The following is a 27684-nucleotide window of genomic DNA, read 5'->3' on the forward strand; positions in this document are numbered from 1 at the left end:
ATCAATTTATCAATTCACCACCACTAAGTCAGAAAGAGAAACAATGAGACTGATCTAACAAACTTAAAAAGCTCCTATCCATACGGAGGAAAATTTACACTGCATAAAACTGATTCCTAAGTTAAATCCACCAGCTCTGAAAACCTGGGCACTCTAAAAACCTTTAGAAAACTCTGAAACTTGGGCACTATGAAAACCTTTACCTAATTAATGTGCAGCAGCAGCATTTTTAAAGGCCCCAGTACATTAGAATGACCTCAGTTCCCTCAGAAATCTGTACCAGGGTAAAGTTACCATTAAAAAATCTGACTACTGTGGCAATACCAGGGGATCTCAAAAAGACATACGGAAACTGCACAAGTCCAGATTTTAGGAGGTCTGATAAATTTGCAGGTACTACACTAATCACTCAGAAGAATAAAAAGTCAGCAAACTCTGCAGATTTCCAAGTGCTGCTTTCCAGAGCCTTTAGCACTTTAAACAATATTTCAGGTAGATGCAGCCACAGGCCAAGTGGTAAATCCTCAGTCCATGTGCACACTGCTGCTCTGTGGACCCTGGTTGCACTGGAAATTCCAGAGAGGAATTCTGAGCAGTGCACCTGTTACAGGTATTTCACTCACTCCCTCTCCCTCCCCTCCTGAAGGTGCAGCTACGACCTGTAGTGCCGGGATGGCCCAGGGCATCACAGAGCCCAGGGATGGCACAGACCCCCAGAGCAGGGCACAGGGCATCACAGAGCCCAGGGATGGCACAGACCCCCAGAGCAGGGCACAGGGCACAGGGCAGCACAGAGCCCCAGGGATGGCACAGACTCCCCCAGGGCAGGGCACAGGGCAGCACAGAGCCCCAGGGATGGCAAAGACTCCCCCAGAGCAGGGCACAGGGCAGCACAGAGCCCCAGGGATGGCACAGACCCCCAGAGCAGGGCACAGGGCAGCACAGAGCCCCAGGGATGGCACAGACCCCCCAGGGCAGGGTACAGGGCAGCACAGAGCCCCAGGGATGGCACAGACTCCCCCAGGGCAGGGCACAGGGCATCACAGACCTCAGGGGCTGCACAGATCCTCTGGAGCAGGGCTCAGGGCAGCACAGAGCCCAGGGCAGGGCACAGGGCAGCACAGCCCCCCGGGGCAGCACAGACTCCCAGAGCAGGGCACTGCCTGGGAGGGTTCACCAAATAACCCTGGTACAGTTTCCCCAGCGGCTCTGCGGTGTTCGACACCGACTGCAGCTGTGCTTGGAGAGATCTGTGACTGGCCTGGGCCACAGATTGGAAGGCTTAATGATTTCCACATTCCAGGATCGCCGGGGGACTTTGCAGGCTGGGCAGAGGCGGCTGTCGGCCCATCACAGCCCATGGCCCCGCCGATCCTGAAAAGGAAAACCCTTTTCCCGTGCCCCTCACGGAACTCTGCGCGGGCCCAGGAGCCATTGGAGGCTCCAGGCATGGCCTGGGACTCCATCCATGGATGTAATAACTCATAACTTCTTGGAGTGTGGGGGCTTCCCTCTCCCACCCCCAACGGATCAAGGCCACCACTTCAACTCACAGACACGGAAGCTGCAACTCCCGAGTTCCATCGCTGGACCTCGTGGGCAGTGACTATAGACATCTTTCCACTCATCTTTTCTTTCTCTTACTACTTACCCTTATCCTGTCTTTCCTTTCTCTCCCTTATGGATTTTCCCTAAAGGTTATCTTTACACCATATCGCTGTAGATGAGAGATACAGATGATAACACCCAAAATGGCAACATACCTGTTTACCTTTGAAACAAAACTGTTCTAAAACAAACCCTACCTATACCTGTTTTCAAACACCGATTGTTCAGTGTCGTTTCACTCTAACCCACCACAAGGAATTTATTAATAAGAACTTGGGTTACCCCTCCTTTCTGGGGTAGGTTATAACAGCCTGGTCTCTGTCTCCTCTTACACCCTAGGAGATAAAACAGGGCAATGACTGGCTTTCATTCCCTCTAGAACAGACAAGGAGAAGGGATGGGTGACTAAGATTGATTACAGCCTTTAGGAACCAAGCAGAGCAGAATTTGCATGGATTCGTTCAGAAGATGATTAAGCCATGTAAATGAATACAGCATTTCAAGTGACAAAGAAGGCAGTATCCACAACTGAGTCATCTGAAAGGACTGCAAACAGCTTATGGCTTCTAATATTCAAAACACATAACTTGGAAAACTTCATGAACACAATTACAATTTTTTTATTACTAGCTTGTTCTGAGACTTGGCTGATAACAAGTCTAACACCCACACTGGGTAAGAAACATCACACATGACAGAGTCATAGACTTTGCCCAACAACTGCATAATAGAAGCTATTTCATTGCTGGGAATCACCATGGAGGAGACACAATTTTTTTCACAGCAAGGGTAGGCTCTGCAACCTTATAAGGAGAAGTACTCAGTACAAATGCTTGGTTGGAGAAGTTTCAACCCCCAAATTAATCCCTGTTTATTTGACAGCAACTTCCCTATAGCTCAACAGTTTCCTTGCCACTTGTGCTAGTACAGTAACAGAACACCAGGCAGAACCAAGACTTCTGCTAGAATAGGTCTTAAGTGGCATCATTTTTCAAGATTCCAAGAGTCTTCCAAGTGCTGTGGTCACTGCAGCTTTGAGGGACAAAGGGTTGGGTGTGGAAAAGAGAGCCCACAAGGCTCTCCAGGAAAAACCCACTGTAACAACTGGGGGCTTCCCAATTAATTCTGATTGTCACCATTACTTTAAAGAACATCTTTGTCCATATGTTGCTCTGCAGTTCCTGCTCACACGGGATACAGACATACAGACATGGAAAAGAGAGGTGCCGTGGACAGCTGGAATATCTGCTGACCAGTGACAGGCTTCAAAACACTCATTTCTATTGCCCCTCTGCAAATGAGTTCCGTACCCCACCCACAGAGAGCGCAAAATGTCTCTCCTGTAAACATTAAACACTCAGGTAACTTTCCTCAGAAGGGCCTTAGAACACTAACAAATTAAAAGTAAAACTATTAACATTTTAGCTAGTTCACACACTGTTGAACTTTAAAAAGAAAGTTCTGGACACAGATATCCTTAAATCAGCATGACGTTCATTTTGGACTGAATTACTAAACAGTGTACTATTACAAGATTCTTCTGGTTGCAGTTCAGAGCAATCCATTTGTGTAAAAGAACACACTCCAAAATACTGCAGGCCACAGTTTGATCTCATAAACTCAAGAGTCACAGAGCATGTATGATTTAATATGCACAACCAGGAATTTATGGTGTGACCCTTGGGGTGTCCTGTGCCGGGCCAGGAGTTGGACTCAGTGATCGTGATGGGTCTCTCCCAACTCAGCACAGTCTGTGATTCTAAATATCTGGGGCTATGTCAGCTAATGCTGAGTATGGGAACATGGTTTTATTACTTAAGGAAAAGAGAAACAACAAGCAAACAACAAATAAGTAGCTATTTTGCATATATTATATTTATGATAAAAAGTGATCATGTAACTATTCAACTGATATCTCTCTTTTTAAAAAAAATTACAATATGTTAGTACTTTTGGTGTGTGAAAGAGCTCAATCCCTTCCAGCTGACTCAGCTGTAAAATCAGCAGCCCATAAAGCCATCCAGAGTTACAGATTCTGTTAACCAAAATCTAACCAGAGAACGGCTGTACCACGGAAGGACCATTAACATGTCAAATAACACGCCTGTATTACAAATACAAGGAGAAAATGTGGAAATTTGCTGGAAAATTTATCTTGGAACACAGTATAAACAATGTACCAACCAAGCCATAACTCAAGTAATCTTGGTTTTCATGAGCAATTTTGGCAATTGTTCTATATCCCCACTGGAAGTTACTTGGAATGAACGCTTGCTACTGTAGAGAATTCCAGCCATCTGTAAACTCACTGAGCCATCTCACAGTTCCAGAATTCACTTGGAACCCCTGCCCTCTGCTCCTTCAGAGAGTGGGCAACAGGTTTTAGGACTCCTCCTTGTGTTTTTTCCATTTCATATGAGATCACTGTATGTGTTTATTTAGAAGGTCAGAACTTAATTAATTTGCTTTGTCACTCCAAGTGTCCAGCAGCTGCCTTGAAACACAATCCAGCCTCACACCGAAATTCTGTTATGCAGTGTGGCAATTGCCAACAACCCTGCACCTCAACCCACTTGTTAGGGTTGAAATTTAACTTCCCCTCTTGAAGAAAATTAGTTGCCTGAAAAGGGAACTGTGACCAGGGCCAGTGTAGGGGGTCCTTGCCATGTTCTGGTACTGCTTTCTAGGAACTACGAGAGAGTGGTTTCTACCCCTCTCTACCCTTCTCTGACGAATCACTCTCACATACAGCCAGATACAAACTGCAATCAACCCAAACCTATTTTGTTTGTCCTGATCTTTGCATAAAAGGCGTGTTAAACGCAAGTCTGGGGATTAATCAAAGAAAACCAAGTATTTTAGCATTTAAAGCACTGTTTACTGTTTTCAAAACGTGAGAGAATGAATCAAAGATCCCTCATAGAAGCCTAACAACATAATCTGTGAGTTTTGTTTGGGGAATTCTTTGTTTTAGAAGCAGTTAAAGGCTCATGATGAAAAGCAGCAACAAGGACAATTAATAAAAACAAGTTTGCAATGATCCATAGCAAGGATAATGGAATGCCTGATTTATAATTATCTTCATAGAAGTAGCCCCTTTGTTTTTTCACTAAAATGAGGTAACACAAGGAGTCATAAATATTAAAGACTGACAACTCTAGCAATGTTTCTACCTCTAATCTAAATTTCCTGAAGTGCTTTGCTCAGACTCTGAATACATAATTAGCATGAAAGCATACACACACTGATGTCTTATTTCCTCTTAAGCACCTTTTCTGTCCTGCCTGATCAATATCCTAGGATTCAGTGGCCTGTTTAATTCAAAGTTGCAGCTACCAGCAACAGAAAGCCTTTGATCCAGTTTGACAGAGCACTCAAACCTCTGCTCTTGCTAGAAGGTTACTGTGGACCATTGAAAATATTTATGCAGACCTGAAAAGGAATAATCATGAAGCCACCCAAAAATACAGAGCAATTTAAGCCAGGTTGCTATGCTGGCTCACTGATATCAGGTTGCTCAACTCCTGCACAGCTACACATGGGACAATTTAACTCTCACTGTCACACAACAGTTTAATTTCACAAATTTATAATTTGAAACTACGAGGATGAATTTAGCTGATCTTTGGCCCCCAGAACAGAGTAACAACGTGCTGTGTCAATGCATTTCACTAGCAAAGCTGACTTTTATCAGCATCTTGACTCACCACATAATCTAAAGTGTTAAAGAGCACTTTGTTTTGTAGATAGCCCAGGTAGCAGATAAAATACAAATAATTTCAGACTGCTGAGATACACTTATCTCAGTACACGTACCCAGTTTGTGATGCAGTACACAGTCACACATACACAGGTGCCTGTGTAAGACCCTCGCAGGATGTTAACAGCTCTAAAGCCATCTCCCAGCAGCACAGGACCTTGCGAGGATGAAAAACTGTAGCCCTGAGCCTTGGCCTGTGCCTACGGAAACAAACCACAGTCCAGCTTAGAGCTGAAAATAAACAGCCAGCGAGACAAGCCAGCTGCGCTTCCTGGATGGCAACGGCACCTGTGTGTGTGTGTGTGTGTGTGTGTGTGTGTGTGTGTGTGTGTGTGTGTGTGTGTGTGTGTGTGCGTGTGTGTGTGAGTCACTGCAAAACGTGCGCACAGGAACACACCGACACAGGGACACCGACACGGGGACACCGACACGGGGACACCGACACAGGGACACCGACACAGGGACACCGGCGCAGAGATCGGCCCCCGCAGCGGGATGCGGACGGACCCGGCACGGGCAGGTCCACACGGGCGGTGACCCATCGGCACCGCCAGCGCCGCCGCCCCGCCTGCCCCGCACCACGGGCTGTGCCGCCGGACGGCGACCCGCGCAGGCACCGGGGCAGCTCCGGGGGGGGACCGCACCCCCGGCCCGCGTGTTCCCCGGGCACAGCCGGGCCCCGCTCCGTCCCACCGGCGCCCCAAGCCCGGCCGAGCCCCCTGAGGGGCGGTGCCGGTGAGGGGCGGTGCCGGTGAGGGGCGGTGCCGGTGAGGGGCGGTGCCGATGAGGGGCGGTGCCGATGCCAGTGCCGGTGAGGGGCGGTGCCGATGCCAGTGCCGGTGAGGGGCGGTGCCGGTGCCGGGGGTGCTGGGGCGGTGCCTGTGCTGGGGCGGTGCCGATGAGGGGCGGTGCCGATGCCGGTGACGGTAAGGGGCGGTGCCGGTGAGGGGCGGTGCCGATGCCAGTGTCGGTGAGGGGCGGTGCCTGTGCTGGGGCGGTGGCGATGAGGGGCGGTGCCGGTGCCGGTGATGGTGAGGGGCGGTGCCGGTGCCGGGGGTGCTGATGCGGTGCTAGGGCGGGGTCGGTGCCGGCGGTGCGGTGCTGGGGCGGTGCAAGGGGCGGGGCGGTGCCGGTGCCAGGGCGGTGCCGGGGCGGGGGGTGCTGGGGCGGGGCGGGGGCGGTGCCGGCAGTGCGGGGCGGGGAGGGGGCGGTCCCGCTCGGCCCGGGCGGCGGGCGCTGCGCAGAGCCGAGCCGAGCCGAGCGGGGCTGAGCCGAGCCGAGCCGAGCGGGGCTGAGCCGAGCCGGCTCCCTCGGCCGCGGGCGGAGGCCGGAGCGCGCCCGCCATGCCCGGGCTGCCTGCGCTGGGCGCCGGCGCCGACCCCGAGGAGAGCTACGACTTCCTCTTCAAGCTGGTGCTGATCGGGGACGCCAGCGTGGGCAAGACCTGCCTGGTGCAGCGCTTCAAGACCGGGGCCTTCGCCGAGCGCCAGGGCAGCACCATCGGCGTGGACTTCACCATGAAGAGCCTGGAGATTCAGGGCAAGCGGGTGAAGGTGAGCGCGGCCCCGGGCCCGGCGGTGCCCCCGGCGCAGAGCGGGGCCGCACCGAGCAGCCCCGCGGGCCGGGCGTGCCCATCGCCGCGGCAGCAGCGGCCGCCGGGCCGGGCCGGGCCGGGGGAGAGCCCCGCCGGGACACACCGTGCCCCCGGGCCGGGGGAGAGCCCCGCCGGGACACGCCGTGCCCCCGGGCCGGGGGAGAGCCCCGCCGGGACACACCGTGCCCCCGGGCCGGGGGAGAGCCCCGCCGGGACACACCGTGCCCCCGGGCCGGGGGAGAGCCCCGCCGGGACGCACCGTGCCCCCGGGCCGGGGGAGAGCCCCGCCGGGACACGCCGTGCCCCCGGGCCGCAGCGCAGAGCCCCGCCGGGACACGCCGTGCCCCCGGGCCGCAGCGCAGAGCCCCGGCCGCGGGCTGTTCACGGGCCAGAAGGACGCTGGGCTGGCCTGTCACGTCTCCAGCAAGGGATGTGGAACGGGCAGATTCAGAGAAGCTGGGGGAGCCGTTGTTAAATTGGGCGTGTTTAAAAGTCGTCTTAAGACGCTGTTTACAGAGTGTCACAGGAAGTACAATTTTTACAGTTCTTCGCAAACCAGAACGAGTAAACCCTAAATCTGACATCTGCTTTTCTTATGCTGGTTGTTAGGGTTAGAAAGAGGGTAGAACCTGTACCCAGTGGATCTCTCCTCAGATTGTCAGTGGCACACATTCCCGACATCAGACTGGGCCTCTGAGCACGGAAGTGTGAGCAAACAGTGGGGAGAAGAGGTTTAAAACACCTGTGGTTTGTAGGGGGCTGCTGGGATAAATCCCTTCACCAGCCCCTCCAGAATGGAGTCATACAACTGTACTTCCTCACCCACTAAAAAGCACTGCGTGCATTCACTGCCTGGAAAAGATCATGGAATTGTAAAGCTTCCGATGGCACAGAAATACAGTAATTGCACTTGAATTTTGGCCTGTGTTTACCAAAGTAAGTGTCAAAGTCCTCTATTATCTTTTTATTATAAATTAACTTTGGTGAGCAGAATATTAAGCAGAGAAAGTTGCAGAAAATGGAAGGAAGGCTCACGTTTTTTAGGAAAAGAGGGGAATTAGAAGTTCCACACCCAGCAAAGGTGTTTATATTCTTGGTACTCTGACACCTTTTCCTGTCGTGTCTGGCTGGGGCTAAGGAGCTGGAAAGGAAACTCTTCTGTTTGTGCTGTCAGTACCTCTCCTGCACTTTCTAGTGAGCTGATAGGAGTGGGGGTTCTCCTTTAAGGTTGAAACCTGGCTCCATTTAAATGCTGGGCACATAAAAAGTGACAAATGTGTCTGTTCCTCCTGCCAGGGGTCTCAGCCAGAGATTTCAGGAGTAGGGCAGGAGTAGCCCAGGAAATAAGCTAAAGTTCCTAGGTGTGCTTTTTTTCACTGTCAGTACTTACACCTGACTATTCCTGTATTAGGAGTCAGTCTGTAGAAAAATCTGTGGGTTATCTCCAAGTATTTTACAAACAAAAACCAAATAAGAAAATGCAAGGTCTTAAGGCTCTCTTTTTCTTTGGATTGTTCAGTACTTCCACTTAGAAAAAAATATTGGGATGCACAGATTGAAGAGTATTTTGAGCAGTACTTTAGACAAATTAATCCAACATTGTTGCTGATTTACCTTACAGACATTTTTGTCAGCTGCTGAGTCAGGCATACAACTAGAAAATGAAAACATTTGCTTAGAGGGGTTTTTTTGTTTGGTCTCTTAGGGGGTGTGAAGTCCAAGTTGGGCTTTTCCAGTTGGATTGAGATTTCAGAGCAGTCCATCTAATTGGGTGGGTTTGCTCAGCATGCTATTGGAAACAGAAAATAAGGAGGCATTTTATTACACTTTGGTGAGCCACCTGACAAAGCAGGCAGGTGGGGGGGTGTTGCAGGTTGTACAAGTGTGGCCGAGGTGCAGGTTACAGTGACTGCAGGAGGAGCACTTCAGCTCCCTGCACAGGTCATTCTCGCCCGTTAGTAAACAAGCCCCTATGTGTGCTGGGTGAGAGGTGCACTGTGGTTCTCATTCTTCTGCCTCAGGCACCTGAGACACACTGGTTTAAAAGGGTTTTACATAATCTGATGATTGGGATGCCTCAAATCAAGAGATGTTCAGGATGTGCTTAAATAAGTTTGACCTTAGAGAAAGGTCCTTACAAAAGCATGCAGGGGATTCTCTGCTGCTCCAATATCATTGGGAGTTTATGCTGCTCAAGACAGTACCTTCATAAGGAATGCAGGGACTTGTTTTCTGTTTAGCAAATGCTGCAAGAATAAGAAAATCCCCGTTTTTATAAGCTCATCTTTAGTAGTCCCTTCAGAACAAGAGTGTCTACAAAAAGAGCCCCAAGGAGCTTTTGAACACTACTTGCTCCACATCCCCAGTGGCCTAAGGTTCCTTTTTAGTCAGGCTGAGGATAGTATTACGACCCAACAACACTTATTTTGAGATTGAAACAAACATTTTAAGGTTAATTGTGTCAGTGCTCCCTTCTGCTTCAAATGTTCCATTACAGTTACATAATGTTTCTGAAACGTTTGGAGCCCAAGGATTTTAAGTCTCACTTCCTTTTGATGCATTTTGTTGGCTAAGGGAAAAGATGCATGTTGGGATACAGAGGGTTATGGTCCTGCAAATAACTTTTTTTATTATTTATAAACTTGAGGTTTCCTTGCACCTTAAAGCTGCATTCCCTCGAGTGTCTCACGTGGAGTTTCATACACTGCTGCTTCATCAGCTGCTGGGCCTGGCTGCTGTGAGCTGGGGGCTCCTGGAGGTGTTGGAGCTGAAAGGCCCCGTGGCACAGAGCCAGACGGGGATTTGGCACATGTAGCACACTAATGGAACTTCACAGCCAAAGCTACCTGTGCTGACCACCTGGATTTTTGTCACAAAGGCAAAATCTGACCAGCATGTATCCAGAATTTCCCCGTCAGCTTTATGAAATATCTGCAGTCTATATTCTTTTAAAAATATGCTCTACTATATGCTGTCTAACTGCTTGAAATTGTGGCATAGTGCTCTCTCTAAAATCCATCCTTCTTAGCTGGCTAAATCCTAGGGTACAGACTGTAGTTCCCAAAAGTTGGTCTTGTTAATCACTTGAAAGTGTTTAAAAGTTATGTTAATCACTTAATGCACAGTGATTAAAGTCCTATTGATAAAATAATGACTTGAGTATTAGAAAGAATCTGGCAAACAGAACAAATATGTTTGGTAACTGTTATGTCACTGTAAGAAAAGATATTTATAAAATGCTGGAATCAAGATTTTACATAATGACAGGCAAGGACATTCCTAAGTCCAAGTCCATAAATCATGGTTAGTAATAACAAAATTCCTTTTCTTTTAATGAATTACCTCCTGTGAACTGATAAATTATCTTTAATGTCTACTTTATGCGGTAGTATTTTACATAAACTGAATATTTTTGTCCTCAATGCCGTAGTTTTTCTCTCTCAGTATGTGTTTCAGAAAGTGGCAGGAGAGAAGAACAGTTGAAAACACATTCCTTTCATAGAAAATATTTCTTCATGTATCATTGCACTTTTTAATTTCCAAGCTTTTCCAGCCCATATGTTATCAAGATTATTGGCTTTTATTCAGGCCTCATGGCTGTAAACTATATTCCTTTCATAATGGGCCAAAATGTAATGTGTCATTATCTGGCCAAATTGCAAGTAATATAAAGTTATGACTTGTTAACTGTCTTGTCCCCTGACTGTTGATTTAATAATGTTGCTAAACAAATACAGGCAGGGCAATTGGTTATTACATGGAAGTGGTATTATTTGATATCCAGAGGAAGTGTAGCTCTCTGTCAGCTACTTGGACACATACAAGTCTGGAGCAAATGGAAATACTGCATTCCCAACAAACAAGGATTCCTCATTCTCTGAAAATTGTGTAGGGAAACAGTTGAATGGAGCAGTTCATCCTGACTGTTTAAGAATATCACTTTAAATTGAAATACACTGCCATAGAGATGTTGCTTTTTGGAAAAACTGCGTAGATGAAGTTGCAAGACTTCCAGTAAGTGTTTTTAGGAGCAAGTGTTGTGATTTGCCAGCCTACAGAAATGTATGTTGCTGTTTGCCGTTTGAGATGACAGGATTCAGACACCATCAGTTGGGTAAGATTCTTTTAGCACAGTCTTTGTGTCCAGTATTTCACTGCTGGGAGATTTTATGGAAGTTGCTATATTGTCACAAAGTGACATTTCTATTTTTGTAAAGAAAGATATCAGCTGTAGGATGTACTTACTTATTACTTATGCTGCTTCAGAAGCAAAAGTAAAACTGAACTCCTGTGATAGTTTAGAAGAATCAGGAGAGTACTTAATAAATTATGTATGAAGTAAGGGAGGGAGAAATTATTTAATGTGTCTTGAGGCCATCTGTTAAGCATTAACCTTTGATAAACAATATATTCACCAATGCAAGAAGAATCCACGTGACCCATTGGATAATGCTTGTTTAAGATCCTCTTTGGTCAACCTGTCACTCACCATTTTCACCACTCTGTTCCTGTAGTTCAAAACCTGCTTTCTGTGGGCCTGACCAGACATCCCAGAATGATCTTCCAGAGACCCACCATAAATGTTACCACCTATTTTCCTTGGTACATCCAGTTGACACATCCTTGTTTCAGTTTTTCTCTCCTGTGCCACCGTGAAGGGCCTGGCCCTGTGTCCATGGCACCCTGCCCGTGGGTTCTGGGCAGCAGCTCCCAGGTGTGTCCATCCCTCCTGTGCCTACAGCTCGGGCTGCTGCTGCCAGGAATGCTGGCTCCTGTTCAGCTGTCTGCAAGGACCCCCAGGGCCTCTCCAGCACAGCTGCTCCCAGCCACGCACACATCCTGCACCCCTGGGAGGGGCAGTGCCATAAACTCCCTGAGGGATCCTCCCCAACAGGAAAAGATGAGAAAGCAAACAGAAAAAGATGGTCAAGACTTTGTCTAATGTATTTATGGGGATTATATGGAGTCATGAAAAGTCTTACAGGAGATAATAGTTCAGCACTGTGCTGTTCAGTGCCAGCCAGTGCTAAGGGCTCTGCTGTCCAAAAAATTCGAAGCTCAAAGGGGATCAAAATAACCACCTTTTGTAAGTAAATGTGTATTCAATAGTGAAACAATTAGCACAAAAAAGGTGGCTCCTTGTCTTTGTTCACTTGGAGTATTCTGTCATATTCCTTCTGGACAATGGGTATTTATTCCCTGGTTTTTATCCTGTCCTCACTGGTTACTACTGGTGGTCTCCTTGAAGGCCTGGCACCAATCTTTTGTTTCATAGGTGTTTTTTCTTAGTATCCTCAGATGAATACAACACAGTTCTCCAGCAATCCCAGCTTCTGTCTTTCTCACACCAAAATTGTTGTGAAAGTAATGACAAAATCAGGAATTGCTTCAAAAGGTTACTGAGTGACAGATGTGGCTTCTGTCATGTCATTTACAAAGCTGAAGCACTTAAATCGAGGAAATAAATAATTAAGGACTTTGTGTCATATATTGCATGTCATATACTAATACAATAGAATACATGATCACATCTTTTTTGTTAACCTGTGGCTAGTACAGTTCATTTGGTATTTGATTTTAACAGTTGAGTTACACTGAGGGACTTTTGAATGAGAAATACTAAGACTATACTTTTTCCAAGGAATTTGTAATTGTTATTCTTGTCAAGAGTTAAATGCTTGTAAATATAGTATAATAGAAAGTCTCTATAAAAAATTTACTACAAAATGGTTATTTTAAATTATAGTTGTGATTGGTATTTACATATAGTTGTCATGTTTCTTTTTCAGTAGAATTTGAAATGAATCTCTGTGCATCTGCTGGAGAAAATAGTGTTTACTTAGGATCAGAACTGGTATTTTTGTAATGACTTAAATTATATTTTTTAATCATGCATTAGATTGATCAATGCTATATGGAAATATTTTTCTGGGAGTTTTCTAAAGATGCTGCCAAGCAAACTAGCTATACTTGGCCCTTAGAAATACAACTTGCTTTAAATTAAGTCATCTGGTTTGTAGTACTTACTGTGTCTGCAGTGTCTATTCTTAATGATTTAAGAGAAGACAGTTATTCAAACTTCAAACAGTGTGACAGGACAGGTTTTCAAGCTTCCAAATTGTGGGAAGCCCTTGCTGACAGTATTGCCTTGTCTTGGCATAAACCAGTCATCAAACTGTGCCTGTATGTGGGTGATTTTCCCTGGACCAGGGAGCACTCACCTGGCTCCCTCTGCCCACAGAGGTGATGGAACAGGGACAGACACTGTGCCAGCTGCTGTGAGTGTTTGCAAAGAAGGTATCTGCTCAGGGTCTAATACATCCTGGAACCTCAGCAAGGAGAGCAAAGCCTCACAAACTGAAGATGATTCAGAATCCTTACACAAGAGGAGTGACAAGTAGGGGAGCACAAAACTCAAGTGCCTGAGCTTACCCGGAGGATGTGGACTGGGAGGAAAGGTGCTCTTGTTTGCTCTTGGGTGCTGTTTGAGCTCCTGAGAAGGCCAAAATTGTGCTCTCTGCTGTTCCCAGCAGGACTCTGAAGGCTTCAGCAACTTTGTACATTTTGTCCTGTGAACACAAGACACAAATGTTTGAGTTAAATGTGTAGGGCAGTGCTGTGAGATCTCCCTGGTGACATTTTGAGGTTGTTCTGTCACTACTATAGAAATTGGGAAGGACCAGAGAAAGAAAAATGTTGTACTCATCTTCAGAAAGGGCAAAAAATTCTGGGATGGCTGGTAAGATTCATTTTGGTCCCTGGGAAAATCATGGAGCAATTCTGTCTGAAAGAACTAAGTTTTGACTCCACTTAAAAGCAGTTGGCTTTGTCACCTCCCAAATCTGTCTCAACCTCAGTGATTCTGTGATTCTCATGGTTTTCAAACAGAGGTTTTCAAAATCCAGCATACAGCATTGGCTTGATGAGTCACTCTGCACTTTCATTTATACCATGTGAAAAGTGTGACCTCAAACAATTTTATTTTTTAATTTAAAAAGTTTCTAACTTGTCTGTATGCACAGAATCACTCAGACCTCTCCCAAGAGTTGAGTAATCATTATTAGCCTTGTTTTGCGCTTGACCTAACCAAGTATTGAGATTTAAAACTATGTAACAGACACAAAGGTCTAGTGGGGAGACTTGAGTGCAGAGATTGTACATAAACCTGTCCTTAACTTCCCTGTCTCCAGTAATTGCTGCTGACTGCTCTGAATCATTATCTGTTCCATTAATAATCATTACTTTGTGGTTTTCTGAGTCCATTACAGTCCCTTTCCCTTCTCTGAGAAAGCTCTTACCAGAACTGAGAAGTCCTTTTTCATTGGATTGATTTCTTTTAATCTGTACATATATCATTTGGGACCTAAATGCTTGGTTAGCACAGGAAATGAAATCTCATGAGTACAGCCTTTTCCAAAGGGAAAGTTACTGCTCAAAAATGCAGGAGTCAGAAGATAGAAAGAAAATGCTATTGTGCAAAATAAATAAATAAAAAAATAAATAATTCCATATTATTTGATGTAAAATATCACTGACACATTATATTGTGTCAGCTCTTTAAAATAAGGAGGTTCAGAGAGAGGGGAAACAATAAATAACAAGTCCACACTTTGGGAGGATTAAAAACCCCAGAAGTACTTGCTTATGCTCTGTCTCATAAGAAGAGATGCAGAGTATAAGGAATGACACAAAAAGACAAACAGTGGTCTCTCATTTATCATTTGGGATAGAGAAGTGAAAGTACAACAGAGGGACTGAAAATATAAAATCTATAAAAGGAAATTCTTTGGTTTCATTGCTACTATGTGTTGAAGACAAGAGCTTTGAAAGATTCAAAAAGGATTAGAGATTTATATGGAAGACGAGAACATCCACAGTTACTTCAGATTAAAAGATCCTGGAATATAAGCCATCATATTCCAGGACATTAGACAACCTATAAAGCAAGAGGATTTAGAAAGACATTTTCCCTATGAACAGGGTATTGTGTTTGTCCACTCTGAGTTATTTGGCTTCTTCCTCTGGAACATCTAGTACTGAGAACTCAAACCCTGATACTAAACTCATAAATCTTACGCTGCTGGATTTGGACAAAAGTGTATAAGCCAAGCATTTCTTCTTCCTGCCCTGGTGTAATGTCTGTTCTTCCACCTGGAAAAGGACAGGTGACTAGCCTGACTCGATCTTTGACCTTACTGAAACCTAGAATTGCTGGCTTTTCATTTATACACTTTTATCTATATTCTTTGAATTGTCTCATATTTCCTTCTAAAACAGCATCAGTGCTCTCAGGTGATGTGAGCACATCCTGCTCCAGTTGTTCCTGCCCCCGTAGCAGAACTGGCAAACCCACAGCAGTGCCACAGATGATATTCCAGTGAAAAGCCACCTGTAGTTTCAGTAACACACCAGATGAACTGGAGTAGCTTTGCTATGGGGGAACATCTTGTTCTGCTGACTGTGCTAGAGGAGGTGACAAAGGGCTAGGGCTGGACACACAAGAGATAATTTCATAATCTACCACAGAAGAAGCTCACTGCAGGAACACAGTGTGTCCCAACTGATACAGATATAACCTTTCAGCAGCTAAGTTCTCAGCATGTATTACATATGTGTATGTTTATATCACGGTTCTCAAGCATATATTGTCATCATCCTTCAATCACGAACAAAAGACTAGAACAATGTGGTGCCAGAATTCATTATTTACACAGGAGAGCGATCTGGGGTGCTGTCCCTGGGTCCAGCAGAGCTGGCTGGCCCGTGTCTCACTGTCCCTGTCTCCTCCAGCTGCAGATCTGGGACACGGCCGGCCAGGAGAGGTTCCGCACCATCACGCAGAGTTACTATCGCAGCGCCAACGGGGCCATCCTGGCCTACGACATCAGCAAGAGGGGCTCCTTCCTGTCCATCCCTCGCTGGATCGAGGATGTCAGGAAGTACGCCGGCTCCAACATAGTGCAGTTACTGATTGGTGAGTTGAAAGCGTTCACACCAGCACTGCAGCCTACTACTGCTCAATGTAATTGTTTGCAATACTTGTTTAGGGTGGTTAAAAGTTTTATTTCTGGTTGAAGTTAAGACGCAAGCAATAGATCTGATTGGAAATGACCAGTTTTTTTAATTAGAAAGCACTGATTCATCCAAACAGAAATGTTTTGCTTTGATTAACTTATATTAAGAAGTAGCCAGCTTTGAATCCTTTGCATCTCCCAGATTTCCAGGTTCTGAGGCACAGCTGCTGTGGAGATGTTCTCATGATAAAGATCCCAAGGTTTTCAGGGCCTAGAGAAGCTCTGTCACCCACACACTTCAGCAGACAGGAGATTTTGGAAGGCCTTTGGGGCAGTCAAGGCGTGTCAGTTCTCTGCTGGAAGTTCTGCTTCCCAGCCCCAATGTTTCGGACTCAGATGTGGCTCTCGGGGCCACGTCCATTAGACCTGCTAATGGAACAGCAGTACTATTCTGATTTCCCTAGGGCCCAGCAGGCAGCTGCTGCTTTCACAAGATGGTTTCAGCTTTCATTTCTAGCCCATTTTAATTTTGTTAAGGTCTACAGCCACCACTGTTCAGTTACTTTTTCTGTCCTATGAGTCACACAGAAAAAGAGGTTGGAAGGGGCTCATGAGATTATGCAGCTCCAACCTCCTGCTCAGAGCGAGGCCAATGGCAGGTTGGTGAGGGCCTTTTCAGTCAAATTTTGAAAACCGCCATGACTGGAAATCCTGCAGCTTCCCTGGGCAACCAGAGAAGCTCCAGCTACACGCTGGCATAAACAGTCTTTATAAATTACTCTGTTGTTTCCTTCCCTCCCAGGAAACAAGTCTGACCTAAGTGACCTTCGAGAGGTTCAGCTGGAAGAGGCTCAGAGCCTGGCTGAACGCTATGACAATATCATCTGTGCCATCGAGACCTCTGCGAAGGACTCCAGCAACGTGGAGGAGGCGTTTGTGAAGATGGCCACGGAGCTCATGATGAGGCACGGCGGGCCCATGTTCAGTGAGAAGAACACTGACAGCATCAAGCTGGACAGCAAAGACGTTGTGGAAGGCTGGGGGTGTGGTTGCTGATAAGAGCTAGGTGATATCCCTGACTTTACCGGAATTTAGATGGTGCTTCACCCTAATGCTGAGTAGCATGGTAGCCATACTCTCCTCCTCCTGTGAAACCAGCAATTTTGTAGAAGTTAGACACAATCCTGTTTGCTTTGGTGTCTTATTTTTAAAAAGGGACTTTTGAGAGGTAGTCCTGAAAGTCAAACCCTCTGAAAAACTTACTTAACATTTGTCCCCACTGTTTTATTTTCTGTAACCTTCATACGAGTTACAAAAATGGCAGAAACAGCTTTGAACTGGTGATGTGGGGTGGGGAGACAGGTGGCTGGGGAAGAGACATGCAAAGCCAAAGTTCTGAAACATTTAGCATGGGACTGTTGGCAAAGGAGGTCCCTTTTGAAAAAAGCAATCTTGACAGTGTCTCTTGAAATCCTCAGCACTCCACTAGTGACCAAAAAGTGATGATGTCTTTGATAAAGGTATTTCAAGTGTCATAATCCCCAGCATTTTGATTACAGGACCAAATAGCAGGTATTTGTCCTAGGGCGTAGACTGCTGGTTACTGTGGAACAGGCCCAGGTGGGGAAGCCTTCTCTCAGGTTTCGTGATGATTTTAAGTTATCATTTTAACAGAAGCAAAATCAGCCCGAGCAATACCATGACTTACTGTCAAGCAGGATTGGACTAGGGTAGTTATTTCCATACAGCCTTGAGGAGAGGATAGATGCATTTCATTTGTTATTATTTGCACAGTGATAGCTCCTTTTTCCTAGTGGGTATCACTGAGGTTTTGCCCTCAGGTCTCATAATTTCATTTAACAGTTCAAGACCAGCACCACTGGAAACAGGAACTGGAGAAACCTTGAGCTGACTGTAGCCACGACCTCTTGCCATGTGCCTAATGGTCATTTACAGGGTTAATTCTGGTCATACATTTGACATTATGTTACCAGAGCGTTCATTGCTTAAGTGGCATAAGTGGATTTGATTTTTGTATTGGTTTTGTTTTTTAAACCATCTCTTTAAATACCAGATGGGAAAGAAGAGCTCAGAGTAGCTGTAAACTGCATACATTGCAACTTCTTAGCTGTGAGAAACCAGCGTCTTTTTGAGTGATTCCCTCCAAACTTTGAACCCAAATGTTTCCCTCTCCCTATCACAAGTTACCAGTTGCTTTTCATTTCATGAAAACATTCATCAGGAAAAATCTTTCATTGTTGATCAAAAGTCTGCATTGTTAAGTAAAGTTAATTTGATACTCCAGCTACACTCATTCTTTCAGATTTGGCTCTGTAGGGTGTGGTAGGTGCAGTTGAAGTACTGATGGCAGCATCCTCTGGGTTTACACTCAGGCACCTTACAAAAAGGGAGCAGGAGCAGGAAGATTTTTAACTCTGCCAGTAAAGCAGTGGTGTTCAGGGATGGCAAGTGATCTAAGATAAGTGATAAGATGAAGGAGCTCATTTTCAGAAAGCACCCATTTCAAGTCATCATTTGTCTCTTTTGAAAAATCTTGATCAAAAAGGACTTGAATTGTTTTGCTACTAGGGCTGCACCAGTTTAGCCATTCAACATATCCAGTGTCATGACAATTAGGAAGACTTAGGAAAGGGCTAATGGATACTAATTTTAATACTACTCATCTTCCTGTAGAAAATATTTAACCATTCTCTGGTCTTTCTGTTTTTTTAAACTATGAGGTAGATAATTGAGGAGTAACATATGTTTTGTAGCCTATTTGCTTCTAATCTGAGGTGTTAGTTTTCAGGTTTTACAGTTTTAAGAGAGTGAAAGGGCCTTACCTTTCTCAATTGGTATTGTTTTCACAATTCTAATATTTTATGTGGAAGAGCAGGCTGACCTGCAGTATTTGGTAGTATTTTTTGATAGTTTTCCAGGACATTCCCATCTCTCCTACATCCAAAGATAACAGGCAATAAGTTGTCCGGCTAGGCACTGAAAATGAGAATTGTCCAAACTCTGGATTTGTTATTGTACTCCCTATATCCTACTCTCAGGAGAAACTGTGAAGACAGTCCAAGCTGAAACTCGGTCCTGGTGAGTGCTCTTTCTCCTGGTTAGATGGTCCTGAGATAGAGAATACTCAGAAGCATTTGACTTTGTGTCATGACACATTACAGTTTACGTGTGTAGGTCATAGTCCTGCAGTTCTGTGTGTGTGAACATGGACCCCCAGATAAGCTCAGCCTCCCACTATTTGCAGGATTAGTGCCAAATTATTTAATGCTGATAAAAATTCACACGCATTTAAGAACAGTATTGCTGCTACTCAGACTGAAATCCATAGTTTACATAGTAACTCATGGAAAACTGGAACAAGGTGCAAAATGAACTGAAATCCTGCTTCCAATGCAGTCAGTGAATGATTGTGTTTTTACAGTAGATGAAGAGAAGGAGTTATTGATCCATTTTCTTAGTTTGGAGGTTTGTTTAGTAAATAAGTAGAATTAGCCCAGGCACTATGCTTCTCCTTACAATTTACCGGGATGTATCAAACTACCCTTGAAGATTGAGGCTCTGTCTGCAGGTTATTCTGGTTCAGTCACAAAACGTGCAATGCAGCAGCAGGGACTTGTTTGCTGTGTTTTCCAGTGAAGGCACCGATTCTGATTAGTTTGCATTTTGCTGTAGAAAACTAAGACTCTGGCTTGCTATCAGTTTTGTCTTTTGGCTCTTCTGTGTTGTAACAAGTGTAATACAAGTTTGCATGCCCTCCTAACTGAGCACAAGGGAACAAAGAAATAGACTGAAGGCCTGGTTTATTTTTTAGTTAGGGGCAGCTATGAGTGACGGTGCTCAGGCTGTGAGTAGTTCAGGTTTATTTTGATAACCAAACCTTTTCTCTGTCCATTGCAGTAGCACAACACTCACTAGACTGAGAGCTTCTTGACCAAAATAAGCAGTAAGTGTAACTTAGAGCTTTTCACTGCCCTGCTGAAGACTTTCCTAAACCTGTAACTCACACCCAGCTGTGTAATTCAAACATTAAGAAGACAGTGGTGTTGGTTTAGTTCCACTAATCCTATTGAAACCAAAAGGGTACCTGGGAGAAGAGAGTAGCTATAAACCTGCGATTTACGGGTAAAAACCTGAGTTTCAGATCTTAGGTTACAAATGTGCACTGATGTACATCGAGTGAATAATTCAGTAGTGCATGTTCAGAGTTCACAGCATAAACATTTGCCAAGAAACCTGTTTACTGGCAGTTGAACATTAACGAGAGTATGGTGCAGTAATTGCTTTTAAGCAGATCTCCTTGGCTGACCATGTGTTTGCATTAGTATTTATCATTTATTTTTGGCAGTGCAAAAATATTACAAAAGCACAGAAGGGGACGTTGATCCCTGCCTTGTAACACTTGGGAGTGGAATGCAGAGGCAAATACTGAAATGAAATCATCAGCACAGTGGCTCCCAGGAGCGTGGGCTTTGTTACCCTTTGTATTGATTTTGTTTTAAGCAAATTTCATCTCCAGTTACTCATCCAATCCATCATCACGGATGGAACTTGTACAAATATTTAGAATTTTGTAAATACAATCCAAATCAATGTCAGCCCAGAAACCTGCTAACGTTGGCTTTGCAAAACAAAATTTGAAAAAAATTGAAAATACTTAAGATCAGAGGAAATGTCCTAATGATTTTATCCCTCTCACTGGAGTGGAAAGCAGGTTGTTTTGGTAGGTAACATTGCAAACTGAATGAAGCCCAGCTAATACTGCTAATAGATTTCCAAGAACTTCACCAAAGTGGAGCTCTTGCTCATTTTCTTTCTTGGCCTTTAAAACTCATACTGATTTGAAGAACAGAGCTGCAATATACCTGCATTGCTGCAGTGGTACCTCACAGTGTTGATCCTCCCACACAGTAACTCCCTAAATACCATTAAAGCCTTCCCTCGGTTTGCCCCAGGATCCATTGGCCCACTGAGATTTACACTCTGTTCATCTCAGTCCCAGCCAGGGAACCATTTGAATGTCTTCTGCTGTCTCACACCAGTCCTGAGGGAACTGGGAGGTAAAATATCATTAATTTCTCTTTGTGAGATTGTTTTACTCAATGGTACAATGAAAGTCTCTTTAAATCAAGATGAATTAATGTTATTTCCTCAATAGAAGTGGTTTCTCTTTACCTATCCTGCTGCCAAAACATTTATATATTAACAGACCACTGAAGTTTACCCTATTATTTTGGGCAAACAGTGTGCTGGAGGAAAATGAAGTGAGCATAATACATGCTTTGTGAACCTGAAAAATAAAGTTCCTCTCCCTCTGGTACCTTCCAGCGATGGGGAGTCCTCAGTCTAACCCCTGTCAGGCATTCTCACAGAATGATGGTTCTTGGAACTGAAAGGAAACGAATCCCAAAGTTTGGGCTAATCACCCTAACCACTTAATTTTCCTTGCTCAAATGATACTAGATTGTTTTACCAACTAAAAGGCATTCGTATTTACAAATTAGGCAATAAAAGATGCCAGGTTGTTAATATAGATTAATATTTTACTAGAGTTATATGAAGTATAGTGACTTTAAGAGTCACAGAGCAGAGTCCTTGATGATGGGGCTGTTCTTAGATTTGACAGTTCTTTTCCATGCTGTAAGAAGGGATTCATAGATTTGGGAAATGCTGTCTCAGTTTGATTTTTGTACTGTCTGTAGTAGTGCTGATCATCCCACTGTGATTTTAGTTAGAGAAGCAGCCTCCTGGGTATCTTGTTTTTACTGGCCAGGTAACATTAGATTATTGAACTGGGTTATGGAGCAAAAAATCTCAGATGGAAGCATTTCATTGCAATCTCCGCTGCGTACTTTAGGAAAAACTCCAACTATTCCACAGCTGAATGTTCTGGTTTCCAGCACAAGGTTAGCCCTCTGCATCTTCTTTATCATTTCAGTTTAGTTTACTTGGAAAAGAGCAGGGTTACAGAATCAAACCAACCCAAATATATAGTTGCTCTCCATGGAATTGTTGCCAGAGGTTAAATAAAAATAGCCAGCACACTCTCCTGTCCTGATCTTAGTATGACAAATTTCATCATTTTTTAGGGTGACTGAAACATGTTAAAATGCACTTTAAAAATAATCCTTTGAAGCATAAAAGGGTTGCAGGGTTTTTTTCACTGTCTTTTTTAACAAGGGTTTCTATTACTTGAATGCTGATAAAGGCAGTTCCCTGTATTACATAAGTAACTTTAGGCATCACTAAAAACAGACTTGTTTTTCCACGTGAGTCAGTGGCCATGGAAGACAAGGGAACAGGAGAACTTCACAAGAATGAGGAAAGTGAAGCCTGAGTAACAGTCAGAGAAGATTTTCTATTTAGTCTGGTGAAATGTGTTAGGTGTAATCAGTGCTTACTCAGTTCAAAGGAGATACTTTCCTTCCCAAAGGTAAAATAAAGCAATACTTAAGGAGTTACAGGTTTTCCTCTTTGCTTTTTGTACCACTGAAATTTGACTGCTTTCTGTACTGAAGAAGAGTGGTCTGCTAAGAACTAGTTAAGTGTATGGTAACAACAGAGTTTAACACTTGGAGAGCTGTTAAATTGGCTTAAAGTTGTATTTAGGACCTAGTCCTTCCATTATGAGGTTAAAAAAACGTCTCTCTCCCCTAGGACACCATTTGAAAACCTTTAGAAGATCCAAGATTGTACCTTAATAAAAATTTCTTGAGGCTTTCTTTATCATTAAAAAGTCACTTTTCATGTTTCTTTTGGAGGACATTTTTAGATTATCCAAGTGAACTGCTGACACTCATTGTGCTTTTTCTCAACCTCAAATTTAACAGAATAATGAGGATTAACCTTCCTGTCATGAAGCATTTAAGCTTTCATAAGAACATATGAAACACACACCTTAGCATTAACTACTCTGTAGGAGTTTAAACCTCAGTTTCCCCCCTATAGCTAGATAAAAAAGATCCACATTGCTGTAAATTTTATCTTAGAGACCAAAATTGTGGCAAGCTAGCAGTTTTAACTTCTAATTGTTCAATCAATAAAAAAAGGTTACCGCACAAAGATTATATTCTCCAGATAACAGCAGAGGAAAACTTCAAAGAGAAGACTGTATTTCCTTAGAAACTGTCCTTTTTAAGGCTCCTGCCCCACGTAATCTGTGTATCTCCAAAAGCCAATCTCCTAGTAACCACCTTTACACTGGGATGTGGAACATGTGATGATCAACACCCTTTCCTTCTGCAATAAATGCTCTGAGCAATATGGATTCCTCTGAAGATGTGAGGGAGTGATTTTGGGTACCTACACTATCGTATGTGAAATCAAGGGTATGGAAGGCTGTCCTCTGAACACAGCATGCAAACTTGTCTTGACCACTTGAAGGTATTTTTTAAAAGTGAGCCAAGAGCTGCATTTTCAGAGACATTAAAGCTGCAGACAGATGCCTGTCAACGTCTTCAAAAGCATCTTGGTACCATTGCAAGAAAATCACAGAACTTTTATGGAAGTGGTTTTGCACTAAAGGGAATCAAAGAAAAAAAACATTAACGTGAAAGGCAGAGCATCCTGATTATTCTGCATTTTTCATGTTCATTCCCTAAATGCTGTGCATAAGGAAGCATTTTTCCCCTTTATAAATGATATTAAAATAGATTATTCTAGGTGTGAAAAGTAGTTTGATACTTGACAAAATAAAATGCTATATATGTTTTCTTGAGAGAATGATAATATTGCTGAGGAGAATAACTTTGCAAATAGGGTTTGGTGGTGTAGGATCAGGGATTCCCCAGAGCTGTGTTGGAATGGTGTGACACACACATACCATTCCCAAACCTGGGGAGGCCAAGGGATGAGACCAGACCCTGTCCTGCCTGCCAGACATAAAGTAGATACAGACATCTACTGAGCAGAAAGTGAATTTAGTTATTTGTAAGTGTTTTTAAAGATTTCTATTTTCTAAGTCTGTAAGGAGAAGTTATTTCTGACAGTCAGATATGCTCAGTGCTGTCAACCAGCTTTTCCCTCTTCTGTGCCTCACTCTGTGACCTAACAGGTACAAAGCCCACAACTCCAGAGACAGGGAGCATTCCAGCCAGGCTGGCTCACACACCTGTTGGGGAGAAGGTGAAAATCTCTAATTCATATTGAATTCATTCACTGCATTCCAAAATTATCTGAGGGGTTTGGATGATAACAGTGTTAAAATGATTCTGCATTTTCTAGCACAAATGTGTTGCTGTTTTTCAAGGTTCCTTCAAGAGATGCCAGCTGTACATTTCTAATCATCAGTAACTATTTTGCTTTGAAACTTTCTTATCACAATACTGTCTAGATCATTTGGAATATGAGGAGACAAGGGACCAAGCTTGCATACTACGGTAATTTTTTATACTTTACCTTCATCTATTTATGAATTTATTATGAAAAGTATTTTTAAACATATGAAACCTGCTTTTGTTGTGAATTTTAGCAACGTAGTGGATACATTGTACTGTGTATCATTAAAAAGGTTTAATTAAAGTAAACTTTGCAATTAATATCTTTTGTTGTTATTTTATGCATGTACCTTGTTGTGATATATTATCAGAAACAAAATCAAGTTTTAAGAAATTATGTATCCTGTTCTACAGTGATGTACAGTCTGCTTTTACACAAGATACGACCTAATGTACCCTTCATTAAACAAACGGTGCTTAACTCTCTTCCTCTTATCCTTACAACTGTCCATCCTTCCAGAAATGCATGCACTTTAAATTGCTTGAGTTAGTAAGCTCTGCAGCATAACTGTCTGGAAGATTAAGAATTAAAACCAAAATTTTCAGTGTTGGAGAAGTGCAAATAACTTTTTCAGTGCTTGCAATTAAGTGTAAACAATGTAGTTGCAACTGTACCTTCCCAAGGGAACATTTAGATCCTGGATTTTATTTAATTGTTGTAAATTAAACAAAGAAACACCCCTTTCTTTTTGCTTGGCTCGTTAATTCTAACGTCAGCAGATGCATATTTTTGATCCGCAGGAGCCAAATCCTGAATTGTTTGGTTCTGTATTGAGTCTGTGACTTCAGTAACAGCCTCAGATATCAAACCAGCAAGTTGTCAATGCAATGGCCATGCTCTAAAGCTGGTTCCTTAGAGTGCTGGCTGTAGCTGAATTTGTTAGTTAATTCTCTTATAATGACACTTTCTTTGCTACTGAAACATTCTGATCCACGTCACTGGTGTGCACAGTCCTGTGGAGAATTGGTGTGAGAGAGAAATATTGCAGGTGTCAAGTTTAACACAAATACTGCAGGTGTCATGTTTAACACAGAAGTACTGCAGGTGTCACGCTCAGCACAGAAATACTGCAGGTGTCATGCTCAGCACAGAAATACTGCAGGTGTCATGCTTAACACAGACCTACTATTTGCAGGGATTGACCTTTATTTTCTCATGTGTTCTGCACATCTGTCCTAGAGTTTATAAACATGGGGGTGGGGGGCGAACCAACTTTTCCCTGTGTTTTTTGGTATGCTGTGAATTCCAAGGCTGTGATATGAGGACAAAGGTAACAATTTATAGAAAGCTGGGTTTCTTTTCTGTAAATGCCACCATTATTATAATACAGTCCTAGAACAGAACACGCAGAGCAGTTCCCTCTAAACCTGTAACACCCCTGGCCCTCAAAAGCCGGGCTGTGCTTTCCCAGCACATGCCACTGATGAGCCAGTGCTGTGTCACCTCGGGTGACCCTTGGAACGTGCCTGTCCTGCTGTAATAAGCTCTCCCAGTATCCCCAGAGCAGAGAGGACACACACCTGTGTCAACACAACTAACTGGTGCCATAGCTGCATAGGGTCATCTCCCAAAGCACGGAGTGACACGCAGAGCACAGCTCTGACTGAGCAGGAGCACCATGGGGGCACCAAGGTGTGGCCACATATCCCCCCAGGACACCCCCAAAAATGTGAACCAGTCATAAAAGGTTATGTGGAGGGAAAGACAAAAATGTATACCAGTCATAAAAGGTTATGTGGAGGGAAAGAAACACACACTGGACAAAACTGATCCCCTGCTCTGATCTCTGCTGCCTCATCATCTCCATGTGTGTGTCAAATTAAATCCGTATTGTTAACAGGTCTCAGTAACTTGAGTTTATCATGGAAAACAACCCTGACAACTGTTTAGTGGCTTATTATAAGTGCATATGACAAACACTTTAAAGTGCCTTTAGTTGCATTTCTAGGAACTCTCCCTTGAATTCTCTAGGAATATGGAATAGTTTGGATACAGGAGGAGATCTACACACACTACAACCATTTTTTATTTGCTGTTAGTGAGGTCAACTGACCTTCATTATGTAGCTTGTACCTGCAAAAAAAATAAAATCCATATTTTTTTATAGTCTAAATTCACTGAATATTTTTTCTCCCCATATGTGGTCAGAAGCTTAGCTGTTAAACTAGCAGAAAGCATATTCCCAGATACGCTTCCATAAAACAAGACACCAGTCCCAAATCCTATTGAAAATCCACTTCTTATTCTGAAATTCTTACCCGTGCAACAGGTGCTGCTTCAGCTTCAGAAAGAGGTCAGTAGATAAACCTGTGTAAACCTTGCTGGATGTTAAACTGCAAGGCATGTTTAGCGCCATCCTAGATTCCAGTTCTGGATTCTGAGCTTGGCATACAAGATCAACACAATACAACTTTTAATTGAGACCAGCTGAGTCTTAGGTGGTCTCAGTTACACAAAGTAACCCCACCTGTGCTATTTTGAATCAGCACCAATTTATTTTACTCACAGAAATGACCATAGAAACACTTTTTTCCTGAAACATTTAAATTTGCAGGCTGTTTCTGTCCACGTTGAAAACAGGATATATTTCATCCCCCAAGAATTCATCCCTGTCTAGACAAAAGATTTTAATACAGGCTGTGTAAGATACACTGTCATACCATACAATCAAGACTGTTAGTACCCATTCCTCTTCAAGTTACAGAACATACAAGCACACCACTGAGTTTCAAAGAAACTCTTGTCATCCTGGCTTCTTCCCTTTGACACTGAAGGAAGGAGATTTATACCTCTTTCAGCAACTGCCTGCTGTGTGTAGTGTTACTCAGGTCACTATTTCTTCCTTCCTTTAATCCCTAGGGAGACTGGGCAGGGGAACAAAATAGCTACACTGCACTGGGCATCACAACATGGAATTCTTGCTTTTAAACAGACAAAGTTCTGCTGACACTGGAGTGCTGAAATCCATGGGTTGTGAAGGCATGACCAGGGTACCACATCCACCTCTGCCAACCCGTCCAGCCGCTGAGAAAACAAACCCACATGCTCCAAGGCCTTTCAACTGCACATCCTTTCCTCATTTTACAGAAATCTGTGGCATGTCGATTCCATGCCACAGTTGATTATTTTCTTGCTGAGGAAAGCCCCAACAAATGGAAATTTCATAAAGCACACAAATCCTAAACCTAAAACCCAGCTCTTACTAAAACCAGCAGCTGGGAGAGGATTCAGAGCACCACACTGAGCTCCCCTCAGACTCCTGGGGCACAATTTCAGTCACTGACAGGAAAAACTCACCAAGGGCTTTGCACTTGTTTTGAAAGGGTGCAAACGAGAGGCTGCCAGAATTATGAATGAACTCTCTTCATCTGCTATTTTTTACTCATTTTGGCTTTTTGAGGTTTGTCAAGCCT

The 27684-nt window shown here is 43.8% G+C and overlaps 2 protein-coding genes across 4 annotated transcripts in view; one reads left to right on the forward strand and one right to left on the reverse strand.

Annotated features, from left to right (window-relative positions):
- Positions 1–6584: 6584 nt before the first annotated feature.
- On the forward strand, positions 6585–24531 carry RAB43 (RAB43, member RAS oncogene family). Its single transcript, XM_051793380.1, has 3 exons — positions 6585–6921; positions 15753–15936; positions 16779–24531. Exons 1-3 carry the CDS (start codon positions 6712–6714, stop codon positions 17030–17032), a joined length of 648 nt encoding a protein of 215 aa, XP_051649340.1. The 5' UTR covers positions 6585–6711; the 3' UTR covers positions 17033–24531.
- The window catches only part of LOC127473577 (haloacid dehalogenase-like hydrolase domain-containing 5), a 31763-nt gene continuing 12738 nt past the window's right edge, over positions 8660–27684 (reverse strand). For 2 of the 3 annotated variants that reach the window (XM_051793371.1, XM_051793373.1), the window contains exon 9: positions 10027–13531. The gene's annotated coding sequence lies outside the window, so the exon portion shown is untranslated. Of the gene's footprint in view, positions 8752–10026; positions 13532–27684 lie in introns of those variants that run through there. The other variant, XM_051793372.1, reaches the window with a different exon arrangement.

This window comes from Manacus candei, unplaced genomic scaffold (assembly GCF_025592945.1).
Source record: "Manacus candei isolate 608988 ecotype Guabito, Panama unplaced genomic scaffold, ASM2559294v1 h1tg000036l, whole genome shotgun sequence".
In the NCBI taxonomy this organism is placed as follows: Eukaryota; Metazoa; Chordata; class Aves; order Passeriformes; family Pipridae; genus Manacus; species Manacus candei.

Excerpts from the sequence above, each read along its gene's own strand:
- RAB43 (XM_051793380.1), top strand. The coding sequence starts at position 6,712 with ATGCCCGGGCTGCCTGCGCTGGGCGCCGGCGCCGACCCCGAGGAGAGC. Across the intron at positions 6,922-15,752 it reads TTCAGGGCAAGCGGGTGAAG|CTGCAGATCTGGGACACGGC; the intron begins GTGAGCGCGGCC and ends TGTCTCCTCCAG. Across the intron at positions 15,937-16,778 it reads CATAGTGCAGTTACTGATTG|GAAACAAGTCTGACCTAAGT; the intron begins GTGAGTTGAAAG and ends CTTCCCTCCCAG.